This window comes from Cryptomeria japonica, chromosome 7 (genome assembly GCF_030272615.1).
Source record: "Cryptomeria japonica chromosome 7, Sugi_1.0, whole genome shotgun sequence".
NCBI classification, from domain to species: Eukaryota; Viridiplantae; Streptophyta; class Pinopsida; order Cupressales; family Cupressaceae; genus Cryptomeria; species Cryptomeria japonica.
In genome coordinates, this window is record NC_081411.1 from 394,298,854 (window position 1) to 394,323,065 (window position 24,212).

A 24,212-nucleotide genomic window follows, 5' to 3' on the forward strand; every position below is an offset into this window, starting at 1 on the left:
ATTGACTAATAACCAATTAAAAAATCAATTACAAGAATTTAGGAAACACTAACTTAATGGCAAGTACTCTCCTCTATAAATACTCAAATTTACGAAACCCAACACTACTCAAATTTACGAAACCAAACACTAACTTAACGGCAAGTACTCTCCTCTATAAATACTCAAATTTAGGTAACCAAACACTAACTTAACGGCAAGTACTCTCCTCTATAAATACTCAAATTTACCAAACCAAACACTAACTTAACGGCAAGTACTCTCCTCTATAAATACTCAAATTTACGAAACCAAACACTAACTTAAGAGCAAGTGCTCTCCTATAAATACTCAAATTTACGAAACCAAACATCCTCTCCAAATAAAATTAACTTTGAACATGTGTGGGTAGTTTTTTTCTCAATTTATTTTTCTGATTTTCCAGGTGGATGGATAAAGTAGACCAAAGCAAGACAACGAAATGAAAATTTGCTTTAGATTAATGCCTCTCCATCACAAACACATTGGTCATTATGGGATTGTCGTCAGAAAAGAAACCCGAAAAGGAATGGGAGTAACAGCAGCGGGAGCAACAACAGGCACAGGATTTGTGCAAGCCAGCCTTCCATTCCGTAGTAACAATGGCAACACAAACCCAAAGAGGACTAGACTTCACTCAACTTTTATCACTACCTGTTGCAGTGCTTCCAAAGAGGGAGATAACAGAGCAATATCATCATCGTTGTCATCATCCAATTTAATTAGCAGCGTGGGAAAGAGGCTTCAGAGCTATTTGGACACTTATAGAGAGAAGAACCCTCTTAAAACGAATTCCAATACCGATACAGAATGGGATTGGGATCGATGGCAGGAGCATTTTACAGAGATGGAAAAAGACGAGGTCATCATTTCTGTTTTGAAGGTATCCCTACTTCAGATTCCACAGTAAAGTTCTTAAAAAAAATAACATTATAATGTTTTGATTTTTAAATTTGTTCTGTTGTTAATCAGAGCAGGGGCAATTTTTTTTTTAATAAATGTCTCCTTTTAATCAAGGCAGGGGAAACGTACTAATAAGAAAAATAATCCCTTTTGACTAGGGCAGGGGTAAATGTTTGGCATGAATTTGATGTGTGTTGAGGTGCGCCATACCCACAAATTTGTTAAGGTGTATAAGTCAACATTGAATGTCTTCAAATTCATCCGAAGCTTGTGCCTGGGCTTGTCGGTATAGGTTTAATGCATTCAAAATTGGTTTTCTTACCCAGAGCTTGTACGCGCCTTTTCAGTTGAGATGCGGCGCCCAATATTGAATGTGGTTTGTTATACAATTTTATACATGAACATGTCACCAAAGTCATAGAAACTTGAATGCAGTATATTACTCGATTTTATATATAAAGAAAGCTGTCCCAATCTAATTCTGTACATAAAATGTTCCATGTTCACACATAGCTTTTGCACCTGGCCTTGGCTGTTGAGATGTGTCTCACCCTAAGTTAGATATAGTCCAAGTTGCTGTATCTGGTATGTGTATGGGTGCGTGGGCAACCATCATCTTTGCGAGTAAGAAGGCGCAAGTTGGAATGCATGGAAACTAGCTCCTTTGCTTTACTTGATGCCATTGGATTGCATTTCCTTGAGCGCATGAAGGAGTATGTATTCCATTTCCATTTAGTTGGAGAGGGATTAACAACCTATTGATGCAAAGGGAGCTCTCACTAGAGTTGTTAAATTAATAAATTGTAAATAAACTTCAAATTTGAAAATAGTAAATTTTAAATGAAAAATCAGATTTAGAGAGTAGGCAAAAATTATCAACTACTTGCGATCAAATTTTGATTGCAAGGACTTGGAGGTGTAGCAATCTGTGGCCATTGAGGTGCCTCCAAGAGTGAGCATCCTTCCCATACTTGTCATGGAGTTGTGGAAACACTTTAACCAGTGGAGCTGCAAAAATCAGCAAACTCACTTGTAACTATATCTTCCATATCAGGACCAGGGAAGAGTTTAGTAAGAGTTTTCTTAAACACCTCGCTGACTTCTGCATCATTGTACGGTGGCACCCTTGTTGGCATAGCAAGGATTTCTTCACAGTAATATTTGGGAGTCAATGTGAAGGCAAGAAGGTGGAGTGGGGTGCATTTTGTTCAATCACTCAACATAAATTTACTACCCTTCTTTGTAGAAGGTTTTTTCATGATCTTACTCGTTTGCATTTATGATGGATTTCATCTTCTCAATCATTGAGTCAATGCCATCGTAAACCTCTCTCAAGCATGGCATATCCATGTCAGTAAAGTGGATCATATTGATGATGGGCTCGGTGAAACTGAAAAGATGTTTTGACATGATACCACCAAGTGTCATCTAGAATCATTTGCATTACATTTGATGCCTTCTCAATGTTGGATTGCCTCCATATGGACATGATCGGCTGTGGACCATACTGGAAAGCACATCTTGCACCTTGTAATGCCATCGCGTAAACCTTCAAACTCTGAATTAAACTTGTTTATATCCGTAGGCCTTAATTACTAAGCATAAATTGATGAAGATATTAGGCAGTGACAAATTTTTTATCATACGTTGAATGGTAGCTTGAATTGTGGGAGTTATTCATACAGGTCTGCAATTTTCTAAATAAAAGATTAAAATGATAATTAATAAAAATGAATCAAGAGACATATGTAAAACAATAATAAATGAAAAGCTAAGAGACAAAATGAAGAGTTATGGCTATTGAGGCAAAAATTGTATAAAAGGAAGATAAATTAAGGAAATGAATGGAGCAAAGATAATTATTTATGTTTTCCTACATGGAAGTATGAATTAAAGACTCAGCAATTGTGAGGATGAAACCCTTCATAAATCAGGAATTCAAGGATGAAAATCCTTAATTTCTTTATCAAGCTAGTGAATGAAACCCCTAATTTTAGCAGAAGTATTTCAAGACATTTGTACAAAAGTAATAGCTGCAAATAATCAGAAGGGTTACAGCAGGTATTCTAAATAAGTTTGCATTCTCTAAATCATTTTTATAATCTTAAATCTGAAATATATATCAAAATTATAGTTTAAAGATAAAAAAATATTTGTAATCAATAATGCAAGCCTTATGGTGAGTGTTGGATATTTAATTTTAGAAAAAAAGGAAAATCTATGACAGGACATTACTCAGTCTCACAAGTCATCTCAAGATGATTGTGTTGAATGCAACAGAGAAGAATGCATGCTTAATTTATTTGAAATAAATTAAACTAAATTAAATTAAAAAATGAAAAATTGTATTGTTTGAATTACCTTCAGTAGCCCTAGTCACGAGAATGATCTAAAAATAGCTCATGACATGTGGTGTTTTCTGATTAACATTTGGATCTCTCTAGCCTCACCATTGACTTGTTTGAGTCTATTTATTTTATATCCAACTTCTTTAGCATGAGGTTGAGTGAGTGCATAGCAAAAGGTGTCCAAAATTTATGTGAGAATCAATTTTCAACTAACATACCAGCCACTTATGCAAATTCTTTTGGAAATATTGTGCTAATTGATAAGATCACTAAATTAATGAAGAGGTTATTTGCTAGATTTTGTGTCTTTTTGGAGAAAAACCTGAAGTCCCCACTCACATTACCTTATCTTCAAAATTTGGAACTTGGGTACAGTAGATAGACTATGAAGACTCCCCAATTAACTGCCATTCTTATGGTAAAGTGGGTCACGCCTCCATTACTTGCTTGAAGAATAAAAAACAACACTTTGTTTGGAAGAAAAAGGATTTACTAGCTCCTAAGTTGGATTCCTTTACTCCCACTTCAAGAGGTTCAGAATGTAGATATTTAAGTGATATCCCTAATGAATTGCTTGATGACAGACTCCTCAATTAATGATTTGGGGTTGGTAGATGGTTTCTGTCACTGATTCAATGACTCCTCTTTTTCTCAAAAAATTTAGGTTCAGGGAGAAGGATCCTCGTTTTGAGATTAAGCAAAGTTCTTGAGATCAGTTTTTTAAACCCACCCTGACTTTGGGTGGGTTGGTCAGTTTTTGTGTTGACTGTCAATTACCTACAAATAGATGAAACACGTCTTTGGTTTTTGCAGCGAAATTGGGAAAAACCCTCTACATTCGCATCTTGTGCAAGAAAAATACGAGGAAAACCTTTGAATCAGTCCAAGAAAATTCTTCTTAGGGTTTTTTTTTAAGAGAGTTAAACCTATGCTTGGATCAGTTTAGAAAATGGTCTAAGAATGCCACGTCACTGCTTGAATTGCACAGGTGAGAGAAGCTTTTGATGGATTTGTTTTGGTGCCAAAAAAACCAAACCCTTGATGAATTCTTAGGTGTTTTAGTTTGGATTCCAATTCAGGGACATTTTGTATCCAGAGTCGCGAGGAAAGTATGTTAATTGGCAATAAAGGATTTAGTGCATTAGTCAATTTATTAATAAACACAGCCAAATTTACCATAATTTCTCATTGGTTTATGTGTGCTTTGCCCAAATCGGATAAGGCATATTATTCAATCCCATACATTACCATGTCATGAAATTGATCCAAAACTTGTACTTGGCCTTATCAGTTTAAGAAACAGGAATCACCATGAATCGCCTAAACTCGGCGAGTCCGAGTCCGAGTCATGCTCGCCGGGTCTCTGGGACTCGGACTCGAACTCGTCCGAGTCTGGCGAGCAACTCGATGAGTTGGCGAGTTTGGCTCAAACTCGCCAAACTCGGCGAGTCCCGAGCCCCAAATTCGGCTACTGCCTGGGTTAAGTAAAATGACAAAAAAAACATTTTAAAAAGTTTTTTAAAATGAATGGTCTCCTCTTTGTTCACTACAACCTTCGCCTAAGAATGAGAAAAATTAGGGTTACAACATGTCAGCCAATAGAAAAATAACACCCGATCTTGCCCTTGACCCCCACCTTGGGGGGCAACCCCAATTGAAAAATATGGGGGGAAAACTGCATCGATAGAAGTAGGGAAAATTTAACCTCCGAGTCTGACACCGATTGGATCGACCAAGTAGATATAGAGCTGAGACTGTAGCCATGGCAGAGGAGGAGCGGAGAGCACGAGCACAAACAAGAGATTCAGAGGCAGATAGTGACACAGATGTTCCTGATGTGGTGAGCATGGCATGGTGTCACGGGGAGCGGCTATGGCTGTCGAATCATCCAGGACCTACCTAGACGCCTTCGCAGGGGGCCGAGGATGGAGGGTGCTGCCGTGTAGGCTCCTCTGAGCCATAGGCTTGTAGTTGTATTTACCTTTGGTATTTGTATGAAACATTTGATGATGATCATATGATGACATGGATTTTTTATTCCATGAGTTTTGTAATATTGTATACATTTGACCAATATTTATATATCTATGTTTGTTATTTCCTTCAGCTACAATTTGCATTTATGCTTATGTGATTGATGTATACTTGTGTATGTAATCAAATGAGCCGAGTTTGATGATGTTATTGTGTCTTTAAGGTGTATTCAATAAAGGGTGCCTGAAACAAGTTTTTAATCTTTAAAAATCTCTAAATTTCTTGAGTTTTTTCACTTTCCCGAGTCCAGCCGAGTTTGAAGCCGAGTCTGACTCCGAGTCCTGAGTCCGAGTCCATTCGGCCTTGTCGAGTCTGAGTCGAGTCCGAGTCCCGTTTCCTTGGAACTTTAAGTTCCATTGTGCCCAAAATTTGATGCACTATAGTATTCAGTTTTTATGCATAAACATGTCACCAATCCAGCCAAAGCTTATACCTGGCCTTGATTGTTGAGGTAAACTGCACCCAAAATTGGATGTGTAGTATATTATTTAATTTTATACACAAACTCATCCCCATATTTAGCTTGGTCTTGCACTTGGCCTTGGTGTTGAGACACAAAAATTGAATTGATATTTATTCAGTTCTATACATGAACTGGGGTTGTGCTATGAAATCTCCTTATATCACTTGAAGTTATCCGAGTTGATCTTTTCCATCTTAAAGGTGAAAAAGATAAATGTTGTGATAAAATGTAATCTGTAGTTCATCCTGTTGATGCGTCTTTTATACACGACCAAACACAGAATAAAATACCTAAAGGTACCTTATCCTCTCTTGAATAAAGCTCCCCGAATGCTGAAGATTTCGCAGAAGGATCAATCGGATTTCGCAGAAGGATCAATCAGAGCAACTCCAAGGTTCTGTTATGTAGGTTCTCTACTCGTGGATAAGCACCAGTGGTTGTTGTGTTTGCTGTTTTACAAGGGGCCTTACGTACTTTCTAAGAAAGCTTGTTCTTGCAACTACTTTTCAATGAGGAAACTGAATTCTCCTAATATTAATTGATGTTTCAAAAAAGGGGCAAAAGATAAGGGGCTTAAGAAGGCGATGCTAAACTAATCCTAGGAATGACTAAATGAGGACTGGTCTTGATAAAACTCTACCAATTTCAGTATTGCCAAAAGATTACAACTCTACTGGAATTGGTGCGATCTTCTAAGGGGATTCAATGATTTTCGAATCATCAATGGAATAGATACTATCAATAAGATGCATATCAATATCTCCAACAATGATTGAACTCTTAAACAATCTTAATATCTCCAGTTGACCACACAAGGCGTGCTTACAATTAGTAAAGAGCTAGTGGTTTGGACTATGAGTTTTACCAAAGATCAAACACAACATTCGTCCTTCAATCTAATTCTAAAATTTAAGTACTATCTCTACTAAGAGTGATTCAAAAAGATAAACAACCATGAAAATAGCCACAAGAATTGCAATAAAACACCATAACTTCAATATTTCGTTGATCTGATAGCAGAATAAAACAACAATTGTTCAACTTTCTCTCTTCATTACTTCTTTCTCTGCTGCTAACAATCTTAATCTTTTTCTCTAACTCTAACTCTAACTCTTTAGAATGAATTGAGTGAGGGCTTATATAGCACTCTCAAATACAATGAACGACCTGGATCTAAAGAAGATCAAAGGCTGAGATCTTGACACCTAAACCCTAATTAGGGTTTGCCACAAAAATCACCCTAATCAGATAAGCATTATCATTCCATAGCCAATAGAAACTGGCGCAAATAATAAGGAAACATAGCCCAATAGGAATTGAATTGCCACATCATTTCATAGCAACTTTTCATCTAGAATTTTGTTCCCTTTTCTATGTTCTTTTCTGGCATATTCAATGAATCTGGACGTAATCCCCTCGATCTCAGCAATGGGAATCTCATGCAGGTTCTTCATCCGCTCTTCCAAGTGAAGGACCTGATCAAAGGCTGCAAGAAGGGTCATCTCCCATCCATGCTCTTGTTATTTTGTTTTCTCGATTAGGAACATAGTAGCATACATCTGACCTCTCTGCTTTTCTGTGATCATGTTCTCCTCTTTGCAAAAAATAATCTTGATCCTGTCTTCCAATTCTTGGACATCCACATCTGTTTTGATCTCTATCCTTCTGTCAAGGATTGTACATAATACATCGAACACCTTATCCTGAATAGGATGGATAGTCCCCTCAACTCGGTTGCATCTATTATTGATTTCCTCAAATAGAACTTCCTTCATTTGGAGTAAAGTTGACCATTGTAGAAGATTATGGGTTCCTCCATTTATTATTTTTTCTTGTGCTAAAACATATCTAGATGTCCTTACTACCAGTAATATAGGGATGACAATATCTCTAGTGTGAGTGAAGGCATCTACAGTTATCAATAGATTATGAATGATCTCAAGGACTTGGATAGCTCTATGGATTGTCTTCATCATTCTTGCTACAAATTCAATGGCTACCTTGTAGGATTCATCAATCCATGAACTCATGAGTTGGGCTAAGTTCTTCATCTTTTCTGCCTCATTTTTCGACTCAGGAGGAAGTGCATGCAAGGGTGATACTGCTAGATCCCATCACCTTAATGGTTGGTTGAGGTGGCTAAGATAATTCCTCCAAGTGCTAACCTCCTTTTCCAGCCTCTTATTCTTTTCCATTTCTTCCTTGAGTTTATCATTAAATGCTCTCACTAAATTAGTTGCTTCTTCCATAGCCTGCTCAGAGGTAAGTGGACCAAGATCAAATGTTTCCAAATCATATTCCTCTGCCATAATCTCATCCTCATACTTGTCCATTGCTGGTGTGGCTACCTGTATCTTCCTGGATCCTGCATAATCTCTAATTACCTTTGACATCTTTGTAGCTTTCTCTTTTCGATTTCTTCTTGGGAGTTTCCTATGAGACTTTCCAAATCAAATACTTGCTCTTCCTCTTCAACTACAACCCTTGTCAGTCTTTCTTTTAGCCAATCTGGAATGGAAGACTTTCTTTCCCTTACCTGTATTTCCTCAGGTAGAGGTCTCTCGTCTCTGAAAGGAGATGTTCCTTCATCATCATTCTTTTCTTCTTATTGTTCATTAGCACCAACCTGGAGAGGAAGAGATTGACTTGATGAATGCTGAGGTGTTTGTCCTTTGCCCTGTTTATCATTCTGCACCATGGATTCCATAGACTCATCAACTTCATACACTATCTCTCTTTGATCCTCTCCTTGACTTATCTCCTTTTCATGTCTAGAAGAAGTACTCGGTGGACGATCAGGATTCACCTTTTGTTTCTTCTTGGAGGGTTCTCTCTTTTCAAGTCCTTCTTTTCTCTTCGACCCCTTGGAATTAGAAGTATTTTCACTCACACTTGCTTCTCCTTCTTCTGTTCTTGCTTCTAGGGTGAATGTCATGGCTATATTCTGCTCCTTCAATTTTTGATGTTGTACGTCCACCCATCTGCGAGTGCAGTTTAAAATTGGGTCCATCAATGCTCTCAGGTTTGCAACTTCTTGCTCATTCCAATCTATCTTCACTTCTTTATCTTCCTTCTCATAGGATGATTGGAGATATCTACCACTGTCTTGTGCTTGATCGGCTACTCTATAAACTTTACATTTCCTGATAAGATCCAAGGGTAATCTAGAATGCATCTTTCTTTTCACCTCCACATCATCTTGAACATTCATCCAGAAGTCCTCTACTTGAAACTCATGTCTGTACTTCTTCCCAACTGTCTCTTCCATATGACCATGAGGATCAAAATTCTCTCTTGAGGCAAAGGATGTGAATGAATACAGAGATAATTCCTTTTCTGCATCTTCAGCTGCTTGAGAATTAGGACACACTTCAATTGAATTTCCCAATAAAATAGGTACGGGGATACCATTTCCATGCTTATGTCTTGATGCTTTAGCATAAGCTGCCAACTATCTAGTCACTTCAAGTAATATTATTTTGTCTGTAGGATACCTTGGCAACATATAGGGAGGTGAAGGACATCCATGGACCCTGATGTAGGTGAATTTTGGAAATTGAATGAACCATGCACCATGTTTCTTCACGAGCTCCCGTGCTTCCGAAGTCAGTCGATGGTGAATCCCTCCTTGCAATGTCCTAGTGATATACATTGTGAAGGTGTCATTGACTAGCTTGTAGTCATTCTTAGGTGGATGATGCAGTTGAGCATAAGAATCACATGCTCTTATCTCTCCTGTCCCTCTCCCAACAACTCCTCTATGTGGTAGCCCTGCATACTCAAAATTTCTGACTAAAGAATATATAACATAGGAACTCATGTAAAATGACTTAGTAGGGACTAGCCTCCTCAACTGCACATTTGGGTTATTGCTAATAATTCTGGCCCAATTGAACATTCATTTTCCTTGGACGATCACTTGAATAAAGAAGAGCATCCACTTGTCGAAGAAGAAGGCCTGAGAGGCACCTATAACCCGATTGAGCATGGTTATCAAGTCTCTGAATTCCTCTTGGAAATCAATTCTGTGTGGCGTATTAGGTATCTTGTTCAAGTGAGGCCTACTCTTGAGTAACCAATTCTTATTGATTAAGTTCAGACAGGTATCAGGATCATCTTCGTAAATAGACCTAGCTTATTCCAAGCTCTTGTAGATCATATCTCTCGGCTTCGGGAGATGAAAAGCTTCACTTATAGCTTCTTCTGAAAGATAGGCCAGGACAGTTCCATCCTCGGCTACGATTGTCCTTGAATGTGAATCATAGTGCCTGGCACATTCGATCATTAGCTCATGACATTTGACTGCGGGAGGGAAGCCTGCGGCCTTGATGATGCCACTCTCAATTATCTTCTTGGCTATGGGTGATGGCTTGCCGATGTAGGGTGCTTCTCGAAACTTCTTCACATTGAAGTTCCCTAAGTTGGTGTCTCCAATATTGCTCCACTTGGACACGATCCTTGTCTCCAAATTGTCATTCTTTTGATCTTCTTTGATGAGAGCCTGCCGGGTAGCGGATCCACTCGCCTTGGGGGTTGCCATTTGCTACCTACAAAAAAAGGCTTAAGTTAGGTTGAAGTGTAGAACCTTAGCTAGGTGACTTGAGACTCCTTAAAAAATTGAAATGATAAAACCTTAAAAATTAAGAATTTCCAAACTTTGCATCACCTAGAAATTAAACTAGATATTGAAGACCTAACCTTAAGAAAATTTAAAATAGAGACTTGAATCAGATCTTCAATACCTTATCAAAAATCAGATTATACACCTTACCTTCGATTTCTAATTATCAACTTGAAAAGATGGATAAAAAATGGAGATTTCTGCTGGATTCACCCTCCTTCCAAGTGGTATTCCAAGGGTTTGAAAAATCTTTGATCTGCACTTCAGGTTCGCCCTTGTTGATTCAGCTCTTAATCAGCCTTTATGGATCAGAAATTCGCCTTCTTATTGCAATCTGCTCTGCTATTTCTGCTCCTAAAATTTGTTTTAGAAAAAACACAAATGAATGAATGATTAAAGCTTCACAAACCTTCTTTCCTTTATATGGCGATTTCTTCATTTCTTGAAGAGGCCAACCTCCTAGAGAAACAAATAAAATTTTTAAAAAAATCATCCTTAAGGTGGCTGACCTAGCCATAAGGCTTTTAAAAAATATAATTGGGTGGCAAAGGGTGAAATTTTGAATTTTAAGGCTTAAAAAATCGATTTAACACATTTTACAAATGTTTAATTAAGGGAGATTTGCATTATTTACCCAAATGAGGTTTGATTAGCAACTCATGAGAGGGAAAAATGAGTCTTGAATGTGGCTTAATTTGTGAATTTCTTGAAGAGGCATAGACAAGCCTAGGAGATATTGATGTTTCTTTAATGTTTGCCACTTTTCTCCATTTTTATTATGATTCCACCATCTTGACCCTTCTTCTAATGTTATTGCCATTATGAGCTTTGCCTTCAACCAAGGTGAAGAATGAGGATTACTAAGGACTTCGCCCTGGACCCTTTGGAAGGGTCAGGAGCGATTTCTATGATTAGGCTCAGATTGTATCACTTCTTCACTCCGAATCGCTCCTCAAGGTAAGTATTGCTAGTCTTAGCTCTTCCAAAGCCTAGGGATTCATTTTTTAGCATCCATCATGAGTTAATTAGGTGATCTTGAGAATTTCACTCTGGACCCTTTGGAAGGGTCAGGAGCAAAATTCTTTACTTGCTTGTTTTCTCTTACTTAGCTCCATTCTTCTCACTTTGTTCTTCCTCGATTCTCACCTTTGGATCCATCTCTCAACATGACAACATCTGCTTGACCCCCAAAAGGCCTGAAAGGGGAAATTCGCTCAAAATCATGGCTAGGGACAAGACCTATTTAGGATTTCGCTCTAGACCCTTTGGAAGGGTCAGGAGCGAAATCCTTGTCCTAGCTTAAAATCTTCATTTTTGGTGACCACAATCCATTCAAGGGCAATCCTAGGGGCCTCTCCAAACTTATCTCACCTTTATCAAGGTTTGTCTTGACCCAAATTTAGAAGAAAGAATAGGTTTTAGGATTTTCGCTCTGGACCCTTTGGAAGGGTCAGGAGCGAAATCCTTGCTCTTGAGCTCATTTCTTCATTCTTCCACTTCAATTCACCTCAAAGGTCAAGGAAACGTTACTCCATTCCTATCTAGGCCATAAAAACCAAAAAATTGACTTGTTTTGAAGGGGAAATAGGTGTTCTTAGGAATTTCGCTCTCGACCCTTTGGAAGGGTTAGGAGCGAAATCCTAGTTTTTGCTCAATTCCTTCACATTTGTTGATTACTAGCAACTCAAAGTCATGCCTAAGGACATCTCCAATCCTAATTCACCTTGACCCACACTTGTCTTGGCATAAAATTGAGAGAAAAGAGAGGTTTTGGGGAATTTCGCTCTAGACCCTTTGGAAGGGTTAGGAGCGAAATCCACATTCTAGGCTTGACTCTTCATCTTTTCAACTCCAATCTTCTTTGCAAGGCAAAAATACATCACTCTTCGCCCAAGGAACAAGGTTTGTAGCCTAAGCAAGGAAGTAAATGAGGTTTATGAAGAATTTCGCTCTGGACCCTTTGGAAGGGTCAGGAGCGAAATTCATATTCTAGGCAAAATCTTCACCTTTTAATGCTTTCAATCACTTCCCAAGGCAAGAACATATCAATCCACCTTCCAACATGCCTTAGAAACCAAAAACTTGGCCAAAACAAGGAAGAAAATGAGAGTTATGGGGATTTTCGCTTTGGACCCTTTGGAAGGGTCAGGAGCGAAATCCTCATTCTTGGTTGATTTTCCACTTCATTCATCCAATTCTCCCTCAAACTTGATCAATTTCAAGCTCCTTTCACCATAATCAAGGCAATCCACCATCAAACTAGCTCAAGACAAGGTCAACCTAGGGCTTAAGGCAAAAAAGAAGGTCAAATTGAGGATTTCGCTCTGGACCCTTTGGAAGGGTCAGGAGCGAAATTCTCCTTCCAGGTTGATTTCCATCATTTCATCGCCTCAAACCTCCTCTCCAAGGCAAATATGCATCCAAGTCCTCCAAACCATGCCTTAGAAGTTCCAAACTTCGTGTTGTGACGTTTTCACACATCGCCCCATTGCAAATGGGGACCCATGTTTTTTTGCTTTTTAGGGTTTTTTTTTTTTGGTCTTTTAGGGTTTTGTTAGCTAGCCTTTGCATTTTGAGTGTCGCCCAGGTGATCAATAGGGTAGCAAGTCCGGCTTGAGTGAGGTCCTGATCCTGAAATTTGGCTAAGTCTGGAATGTCCTGATCCTGAAATTTGACTAAGTTTGGAAACTGAAAAACCTCAAAAAACTAGATTTTGCAATATAACTCATGGAGGTCTGAAACCACTCTCAAACATCCTGAAAGTATATATGGAATATAACTTAAAGTATAAGAAAGAAGAAATGTTATATTCCATAAAAATTATCCTGATAGAGAGTTCGAAAAGTCAAATTTCGCTCCTGTCCTTCACTGAGGATCCAGAGCGAATTTTGCTCCTGTCCCTCTCAGGAGGACCAAGGCGAAGCGCTCCTGTCCCTCACCAAGGGACCAGGGCGATAATACTTATTTGAGCCATTCCTGACCGTGTTTGGACGAATTGAGACATCAAAGGCATGGTGAAGGACGAAATGAGCATGATAGAGCATCCAGACTTGATCAAAAACAATGAAATGATGAAGTTTTTGCCTAGAAGGTCAAATTCGCTCCTGTCCCTCACTGAAGGACCAGAGCGATTTTCTTTATATGCACATTTTTAGACCTTTTTTGGACATTAACTTTTATTCATAGCATGAGGCAGGATGATATCTTCCCTAGCAAAGACATTTCATGGTGAAAAGTGAAGCATTTGGGCCTGGAGGGCAAAAATCGCTCCTGTCCCTCACTGAAGGACCGGAGCTTGAAATCCAAAATTTCCTTGTCCTTGAAAGATTTGAACGATTTGACGACTTGAGGAGAACCAAGGAAGTGCTTTTTACCAGTTGAATATAATTTGAAGGCACAAACATGAGGAAAAATAGACCAAAATGCAAAATCGCTCCTGTCCCTCAGTCAGGGATCAGGGCGAAATCCATTGTAGCTCCCGTCCCTCTCCCAGGGACCAGAGCGAAATTCTTCATAAGGTAAAATTCAGGCAAAAGCAAGCAAGTTTTAAGTTTGAAGGCAAGAAAGGAGGGTGAAACTAGACCGTTGAAGATAAATTTGGAAGTTGGCAAAGTGTAGTTGAGCTTGAAAGTACAAATTCGCTCCTATCCCTCAGGCAGGGACCAGAGCGAAATCTTCATGAAAGCTTAGATTTTGAATGTTGATCACATTTCAAGTGTCCAAAGGGGACCAAGGGACTTCATTTTACACGATGAAAGCAATGGCAAGTTGATGAAAGCAAGCATGAGCCCAGGACATTGAAGTTCGCTCCTGTCCCTCAGTCAGGGACCAGGGCGATATCCACCATATTTGCCAATTCATTCAAAATTCATGCCAAGTCAAGATTGTACATGGTTGCACAGGGTCTAAGGCGTCTTAAGATGATGATATGCAAAGGTTTCAAACGTCAAAAGACTATCAATTTGAACAAGGAAGCTATATCGCTCCTGTCCCTCATCAAGGGACCAGGGCGATTTTCATTAAATCATTCGTTTTCCTTCAAGATCACGTCAAAGTCAAGGTTCGCAAGATCAAGGATATCATTTGCAAGGTGATGAACAAGGAGTAAAGCTTGAGAGATAGCAAATGTTGGCCAGAGCATGAAGTTCGCTCCTGTCCCTCACCAAGGGACCAGGGCGATATCCACCTTAGAGGGCATTCATCCACCAAATCAAGACGATCAAGCTCGAGTTTTTTGGCAAACATGCCAGTCTCAACGTGAGGATGGAGGTTTTGAACATAAAAGGCAAGAGAATCAAGACTAAACATCAAATTCGCTCCTGTCCCTTAGTCAGGGACCAGAGCGATAGGTTTGTGTCCTTACCTCTTCCAAATTTGGCGCTAAAACATTCTTTAGATTTTATTAAATGCTAGGAAAAAATCGATAAATTTGAAATCTAATTAAAGTTAGCATTTAACATTAGCGCATGGGTCTTTATTAATTAATTTTTGCCTTTTAAAAAATCGAGTTTATTTAAAATTATGGGCATTAAATTAATTAATTATAAATAAAATGGGGCGCTTGATTTAAAATTTGTTTCATTTTACAAAGGTCAGCCTTTAAGTTTATTTTAAATTTGCCTTATTCACCAAAGTCGGCCTAGGGTCAATGTGAAGGTGAGCGCCTATAAAGGGAGGTGTTTATTTCATTTTCAAATCATCATTTTATCCTCTTTCATATGCGATTTTGGAGAAAACAAGGTGCGAAATTATCATCAAAGAGGAGTGCGTGTTTGTTTCAAGTAAGGCGAATTTGTTATCTTCAAGACATTGAAGACTCCTCCCCCAAGGTGGCGAATTGCTAAAGTGGACGTTCATTTGGAGAGAGATCACGTTGAAGCCATCAAATTTTGATTTGTGCCTAGGCGAATTCCTTTGTTTTGCATTTTAGAGTTAAACTCTCAAGTAAGGTATGACAAGATCCCTTGTTTTAATTTCGAATTTTGATCGTCATAGCCTTAAATTTTGAAATTTTGAATTCTAATAGCTCAATCGTCGTTTAGGAAATGATAACTCAAGGACTTATTATGAAGTTTCCTAAATTTAATCTCTAATCTAGTTATTCATTGCAAAATCATGTTGCTAATTTTGAAATGTTGTGTAGGCATCAAATGGAGATCTCATCAAGGAAAATCAAGCCGGATCAAGGACGGTCTTCGCTGGGACGATCAAGCCAGGACAGGGGCGACCTCTTTCAATCCAGCGTTCCAAGGCGAGGTACATCATCATCCTACACATCAAGGACACATGGAGTTAGGACAAGGGCTCGTTGAAGAAGCAAATAATTTTAGAAGAGTTAATCAAAGATAACTTCTCAACGCTACCAAATTGAGTATCAACCAAGTGTCAGACGAGGTGGCATCCTAGTCATCACGTCTCCAATCAGTGAGGTCCACCTCAGCATGTCCAGATTCAATGTACTTAACTCATGGAAGGTGGCACAAACTCCGATGTACCTACCTCGGCTATCCATGGGTCGATTTTTCTAGAGGGGACATGTGTCCAAGCAATACAATTTTATCATTGGTCAAGCATTAAATGTTATGTAATGGTTGTAACAAACCCTAATTAGGGTTTTCATTGATGAATCTTGGCCATTGATCTCGAATTGATCCAAGCCATCGAATTGTATTGAGGGCACTATATAAACCTCGACTCTTCATTTTGTAAAGGGAATGAATTAGAGAGAGTTGTAAATAATAGAAAGCAGTTAGAAGATAGAGAGAGAATAGCAATTAGAGTAGAGTAGAGAGAGAAGGCAAAGATTGTTGCCAAGATGTTGTTGTAAAAGACTTGTAACTTCATTGAAGAAATGGTGAAATTTATGGGTCGATTCGACAATTTGCATGGTCTTTATACTTCTCATGTTTGATTTTATGATTAGATGAGTGGAAGAAATGTGCTTGATTGATGGTGAAATTCGTTTATCCATACTACTAGCAGTTTGTTGATTGCAGACTTGCCTTGCGTAGTCAACTGGAATCATTCAGCTTAAGCTTAACTTCAATTGTCGCTTCTTCATCGATATGCATCAACCTGATGGTGTCTATGCCTGCAGTGATGATTTGAACATCATAAAACTTTCCTTCGAAGATCGCACTAGCCTTGTGGAGATGTTCCTATGATGTCAAAACAAGACTTAGTTAGAGTTTCATCAAAGATCATTCATTGCTCTTACATTCTTAGTGTTAGGATTAGATCCTTTCCTCGCCCTCATCTTTTTTCCTTTTTTCAAATCTAAGCTAGTGAAAATCCCGTGTTCCAGCAATATTCAAAGCAAATCAGAAGTTCAGGCATCAAATGTAAGTCCCCTTGTGATTCCAGCAAATCACATCATACCACAAAGAGCTTATCCACACGTAGAGACCCTACATACAAGAACCTTGAAGTCATCCTGATTGATCCTTTTTCGCGATATCTTCAACAATCAGAGGCTTTACTCAAGAGAGGATAAGGTACCTTTAGGTATTTTATTCTGTGTTTGATAGTGTACAAAATACACGTCAACACTTCGTCAAGTTAAAGAGCAAAATAGAGGAAATATGAATTTCGCTTTGGATCCTTTGGAAGGGTCAGGAGTGAAATTCTTGTCTTGGTCAAAAATCCTTCACTCTTTCACATTCTATCACTTCAAAAGGCAATGACCCATCATTTACCACCACCATGTCCAAGGAACAAGACTTTTAGTGCAAACAAAGAGGAAAAAGGTCTCTTCTAAGAATTTCGCTCTGGACCCTTTGGAAGGATCAGGAGCGAAATTCTAGTTTTGCTTGATTTCCTACCTCTTTCATCCAATCCATCTTCAAAATTTGATCAAATTTGCTCTCCTTTCGCCACATCCAAGTCCATTGCCATCCACTTGGCTCCAAAATCTTCATTTTCAATGCCTTAGGCCAAAATTGAGGGTCAAATGAGGATTTCACTCTGGACCCTTTGGAAGGGTCAGGAGCAAAATCCTAGTTTTGAGCTAATCTTTCACCTCTTTTCTCCATTTCATGTCTTGGACACATTTTGTTAGGCTTTCTTCCATCATGATCATGCAAAGCTGCTCATATAGCTCAAGTTTAATGAAAAATAGGGGTTTGCATGAATTTCGCTCTAGACCCTTTGGAAGGGTTAGGAGTGAAATCCACCCTTAGGCCATGATCCTGACTTCGTTTTTCACATTTCTTTATTCAAACAAGTGTTTTTCCCTTCATTCAAGCCTAGGAATGGGTTAGCTCATACTTTGGGTCAAGGTGGAGTGTCTTGTAGAGGAATTCGCTCTGGACCCTTTGGAAGGGTTAGGAGTGAAATTCCTATTCTTGGCATAATTTCCCCTAAAATTGACTTGACTTTACCCCAGACTCATCCCTTGATGCATATCCTTCCATATCCTTGCCAATTCGCTCAACAATTCTTTGACTCAGGTGAAATCTTGGGTCCTTGGTGAAATTTCGCTCCGGACCCTTTGGAAGGGCCAGGAGCGAAATTCCTGTTCTTTGGTTCAAATTCTTTACCCTTTTTTACCCATCATGCATTAAATCGCCTCTTGAATCTTCTCTTTGTCACTGGCTCTATTCAATCGACCTCGACTCGACAAAAGACAAGACTTTGACTCACAAACCAACAACCCTGACCTATCCTGACTTACAACCTTCAACCCTTTTGCACAATTTATCCATTTTTTAACTCCTGAGAGGCAAGATCCTTCTAAGATAACATTAGGGTTTAAGGCAGACAACACATGCCTTTCCCAAGTCTAGGTCAAATTTAGCTTTGAAAGAAACCCTAGGTGAGCTCTCCGAAGGAAACCCTAACTTACCCAGCCCAGGCGACCACTAACTCACTCAAAACACCTAGCAAGCAGAGAAAATACCTAGCTAAGAGAAAGCAAAACCAAAAAAACAAGAGGGGGGCCCCCATCCTGATGGGGCGATGTGTGAAATGGTCAACACATCCCAATTGACTTATTCTTCCTGAAGCTTGAATATGTAAATCTTGTTTCGAGATTTCTTGTGGATTTTGGCATATGTTTAATGCATATAGACATCATTCATTGGACCTATTGATTTTATTATTTTAATTTCTACATGTTTTTTTTTCTGAAACCCAATTTCCCAAGTCAATAATTTAAGTAGATTCATCTAACTCTTGAGCAATTCATTTAAATCATTTTCTACCTTTTGCTTCTTTTTGTTAGGCAAATAGGGACAGGCTTCACAGATATAAGTGGGGTTTGGACATAAGCAATTTTATGATTAGCATCTGGACATGCAGTTGGCAAGTTGGTGTCAACTTTCAACTTGGGTGGTACTTAGCACTGTGTTAATAAAATAAATAAATTCATATATAGGAAAATTCACAAAAAATGAGTCTCATTGTTATCCACCAGTAAAAATCTAAGAAAAGTTTCTGAACTCATATCTGCAGTTTTAAATATTTGCTGACTGGAAAAATTTGTTCACAAATATGCCATTCACGATGAAAAGTCAGTTCCATACAGCTTAATTCCTCTCTCTAACCTTTCAATCATGACCTGTTGGAGGAGAGGGGAAAAGAAAACTGCCCATTTGGATTCTTGTTATGTGCTTTTATTCTCACTCAGATGGTAGCCAAGTCTTACTAAATCTGCGGTGTTCCTGTAAGTTTAGCCAGGTCAATCCATTTCAGCTTTATTTGAGTCACCCAGGATTTGTACTTGTCAGTTAGAAAGAATCTTTGTTTGATATGGTAACTACAAGTTTTTTGAGATCTATCCGACCTTTCATAGGCCTATCAGGAGGTATTTTTGCAACTACTTGGACTGTCCCTATTGTTGATTTTAGTGATCTAAAAACTTAGAAATAACACAAAGCAATCACTCAAAAGAGACAAGACACCAAGAATACCCTGGGAAAACCTCCCTCTTGGAGGAAAAAACCCAGCATCAAGTCCAGATCAAAATCCTTTAATTATGAGCAAATTACAAGTACAATGAAGATCAGATCACTTATCTGATTAAGTCATCAACCTAGGGCAGAGCTTTGCCCAATCTAAATCTCTGATGTGCAGGCCCTAATCCGCTGATCCCACAAGTAGGGTTTCGGCACCACAGAAGAGGATGATCGCTGCTCTTAAATTAGTGAGTTAGACAACTCAATATCGCCCAGCATAGTCGCCCATAATTGGCACAAGTTTGCTCCACAATATTGATCAGATTTGGGTCTGGAACGGAGCTCAGAATGATCAATAGTTCGCCCAGATATAAGGTAGATTCACAGCTCAGATTCCATACTAATTTGCCCAGCCACAAGAACAGAAATTCGGCAGAGTATATGATGTTTGGATGCCCTAGGACAGATTTGCACTCCTAGATCAGATTCGCTTCAACAAGAAACCAATTCACTGAAGTTCGCTCACCTTTGATGAATATCCTTTTGCTGATGATGATGATTGCAGCTGGAAGCAGATCACATAAGGTAGAGAGATATATATTCGCTTGTGATTGATGATTTGTGATCCTCAAATCATCTTACTTATATATGAATTCATGTCAACAATAAACCTTGGTCGGCCTTGCATATTCTGGCGCCAAGATATACTTTTAAATTTACAAGTTACATATGGGTCAGGACCCATATACAATTTACAAGTTAAATCAATTGCCCAAATAGGGCCTGCCCTTTTTATTACAAGTTACAAGTATTGTAATCACTTAAGTTATTACAATATATATATTTGCCATCAAATAATTCGAACTAGCTATTTAATTTCAACACCTATATATATTTGTTTATAGATATTTCCCTAAGTTTTCCTGCCATGTTTTCAGATTTAATGTTGTGAAGAGAAACTGATTTGTAACGTCTCAAAGAGCCAATGAAGAATTTACCAGAAGATGAGTAAAAATCAGAAATTTTCTCAAGAAACAATTATGATGTTTTTTATAAAAAAGGAATAAATGGGAGCATATTTATTTCAACACAATGCTGACATAATACCTGAATAAAGCATAACAAATGAAAAAGTTAATGAACTCACTGGTTTGCTCCATTGAACCCCAATGCTACAAAAATTACTTGTAAGGACTGATTTCTAATGTTTCTAGCAAATATGGTTAACCAATTTGAGATTCTAGTGTTGAAGTATTGTGCTGAATGCTGCCAGTGCTCAAAGCAAACGGCCAATAATCCTTTTTGACTTGTTTCAATCAAGCAGTGTACTCTATCTTCCCTTAGTTTACTGTTCCAACTTATATGTGCCAATTGATAAGATGGTTTGTGTACTGTAATAGAACTCAGACCTCACTAAAGAGAGCTCAGAAATATATTATATTTACAGTAAATGTCCCTAATCAAAATGCAACTGAAGGAATTCTTGTGAACTTAACTTTTATGGAAAATGATTGTGAGTGAATAAAGAGAAGCTTCATGGCTTTAATACCTTGAAACTTGAAAGACATTAGTATAGACTAACATTATTTACAAACTGAAAAATTGCTCACAATTGGATTTAAATTAGCATTAATGGCATGTGTATGGCTTCTACCCTTCATCAAGTTAGGACTTTGTCCCAAACTTATTTTTATGAAGTGCTAGAGACATTTGGAATGCACCAATAACCTTCCTTTTGACATTCCACACTTGACTCTTTGTATGTTCTTATTCTCATCATGCACATACAAATAAAATTTACTATTTACCTTATGATCACCTAAAGTGCTTCATTTAATATAAGTAGTCAACACGAAAATTTAAAACACCAAAAATAAAAATGATCAGAAATCCTTCAGAGGATAACAGATGGTTCCTTAAGAGCTATTTTTTTCCTATTGTTTGCTACAATAATAACCTCTATCTATTTCCCCTACCTCTGGTATATCTGTTACTTATTGGAATGATTTCTACAAACAAGATTTTGTGTTTGTTGTTGCTTTGTTTTCCATTGCTGTAGATATTAAACCCTACCTGATGCTCTAGCATTAAACTTTCACCTTAAACTGGTTCAAAAATTTCCTTTATCATTCCCTAGCCTTCACTCCTTTTGTTTTGTAGAATGTCAATTTTTGAAAGAGCAAAAGTATGAATACCCATCCAATGGTTTGTTTCTGAAATTTGATTATTATATCAGAGCCTTCATGCGCATCCTTGTTTCTATTTCAAAAACAAATCAATGAATCTGTTTCTAACATGCATGCTATCCTGTAAATAGTCCCAACTAGATAATGCTATAGGGAGTGAAGATTTTCAGAAAGCATCTTGGCCGAAATTTCCTTTATCATTCCCTAACCTTCACTCCTTTTGTTTTGTAGAATGCCAATTTTTGAAAGAGCAAGAAGTGTGAATAGCCATCCAATGTTGTGTTTCTGAATTTTGATTATTATATGATATATCAGAGCCATTATTCACATCCTAGTTTCTTTTTCAAAATCAAATCAATGAATCCGTTTCTAACATGCATGCTACCTTGTAAATAGTCCCAACTAGATGATGCTGTAGGGAGTGAAGATTTTCAGGAAGCATTTCGGCTGAAAAAAGCCATTGCAGCAACGATGGCAAAGGACACTGTTGCTGAAGTTATGTCTGAGCTTGAGGTAGAAAATATTGCTCAAAGTTTTGAAAATTTCCAATAAAAGAATAGATTTATCATTTCACTTGAAAATTTGGTTTTGGTTCAATCCATGCCTGCAAACTTTTGCAGAAAGCAATAGAAGAAGAACGTTATTTGGATGCAGTACGACTCCGTGATGATGCAGGTGCGGGTCTGGTAAGTTGCTTCAGTATTATAATTTCTAAAGAATTCTACAATAATTATGATTTTTTCTAATTTTCTGTTTTTAATTTTTGGGATACTGTTTTTTATTTTGAAAACTCTATTGAGCATCTATAATTAATGCTATATCTATTGTTTATGATACTTAATTTCATTCTTTTGGTGATTAAAGGAGATTATTTCTGTGTTTTTTGGAGAATGAGGGAGTTTTTTCTTAAGTTTTATCTTTTCACTTTGGAAAGGATTTTGAGTAGACTTCAAATTTCCATTCTAATTGTGAGTTGTTCTAGTTTTGTGAATTCTGTTGATGGATTATGCTTGTCTTTTCTCAGTTTTGCCTACATTTCTATCAGCATTATAGTGCTTTGCTTATAACTTTTTGTTCTTCTTTTGTGAAAATAAGAATGGAGTCGATTATCTTTGTTGAGATGATTTTATATTGTACAAATTTTCTAAGATGTATCAGAGATGGATGATCTATGCATTCACAGGATAAAATCCTGGCTTGTAGGAATTATTCAAGAAGCAAATGTAACTCAAGAACAGGTGTTCATAAACCAGAGATTTCTCTTTCTAGATTACTTGATATTATACAAAGTCCTTGAGATGGGGTTCTACTGCAGGCAATTACATTCCTACTTGCTGCATCTAATCAAGATAGTTATTAGCTCTTCCAAAACTCATCCAAATATTAATCAAAATATCAGGACTAATTATTTATATAACAAAGTCATTTATAAAGATGTGAAATTTTACCAAGCCACAAGTGACCCAGATTCTAGGAGATAGCTGGTGGAGAACACCCCAAAAATTTAAATTGTTGAAAGTTAGATATGTTGTATTGTAAGTCAGAACTCTAAATATTTATCCATCAATGAATCAGGAGAAAGATATAGAACAGAATTTAATTAATCTGAATGTTTTGTACATGACAATTTCTTCAAGTTGTGAATGACTGTTTACTTTCTCTCCATAAGTCAATCTATATATGTACATGTTTTTAGTGAAAGGGAGAAGGCAAAGGAACTGTTATGGGAGGTGAAACTCTTACTCTTCTACATGCAACTCTTTACTTCTGGTAGTTTCTGATAAGTGATTTCAAGAATTAGTGGTTAGTCTTGGTCCTTCAAGGAAAGATGACAAGGTTGATGCTGATCATAGAAGCTGACAAGGTTGATGCTGATCGTAGACTTAAGTCGCCACTTGGATCATCCACCCCTCCAGGAAAGCAAGCCCTGAGCGCATCAAGTCTTGGAAGCAAGTGTGTAAACTTGTCTTCGAACCAATCTTTGGTGAATCTTTTCCTTTGGCGATCCAGTTGAACTGCTTTGGAAGCACAGCAGAGTGGTGTGGATTAATTATGCCTGTCATTTTTCCAGATCTGATCCAATTCCATGTTTTGAGCTGCTCTACTAGTGCTGAATGTGCAGACAAGGAAATGAGAATGTGGAATTATGTATACTGGTCTTCTGGTGGGTAGATGGCACGATTTGTGAAGCAAGGATCGCTTCTGGAATCGCTTCTGGAATCATGTAACTTTTACCTCCCATAGCACCAGTGGCACTTCAAAGATCTTGACAGACAGATACATAGGCACTCCCACGTGAAAGTGTGCTCAAGAAGAAGATCACCATTTTCCATTAGTGGTATTTCAAAAACCACCTCATCTTTGAAAGGTTAGATGCACATGATAGATGACACTACTAGGTGATACATATCCCCTACGTGGGCTGATCCACTCAAGTTTGTTGTATGCAATAATACACCAAATAGTTCTTGTACAAGGAATAAACAATGCATAAATATTCAAGGACTGACTTTTAAAAAGTAGATGGAACAACACTTCAAAACTATTTATATAATGTGCAATGCACACATCAATCATGGATAGCTTGGATAGTTGTTGCATGTGGTGGTAAGGATTGTTGTTTCAACATAGTTTCATGTTTTTCATCTATATTAGCTAAGTCATAGGGGTTGCTAGATTTCATCCAAAAAATTCAAAATTGAGCACTTTTTAACAAATCTCCGAGAAATTGTTAAAGTAGCTTAT

The 24,212-nt window shown here is 37.8% G+C and overlaps 1 protein-coding gene across 1 annotated transcript in view; it reads left to right on the forward strand.

Moving 5' to 3' along the window:
- Nucleotides 1-361: 361 nt before the first annotated feature.
- The window catches only part of LOC131041814 (protein EXECUTER 2, chloroplastic), a 77,690-nt gene continuing 53,839 nt past the window's right edge, over nt 362-24,212 (forward strand). The window contains exons 1-3 of the mRNA XM_057975034.2: nt 362-901; nt 21,864-21,980; nt 22,088-22,153. Of these exons, the coding sequence (XP_057831017.2) occupies nt 461-901; nt 21,864-21,980; nt 22,088-22,153 (624 nt within the window). The 5' untranslated portion in view covers nt 362-460. The remainder of the gene's footprint in view (nt 902-21,863; nt 21,981-22,087; nt 22,154-24,212) is intronic.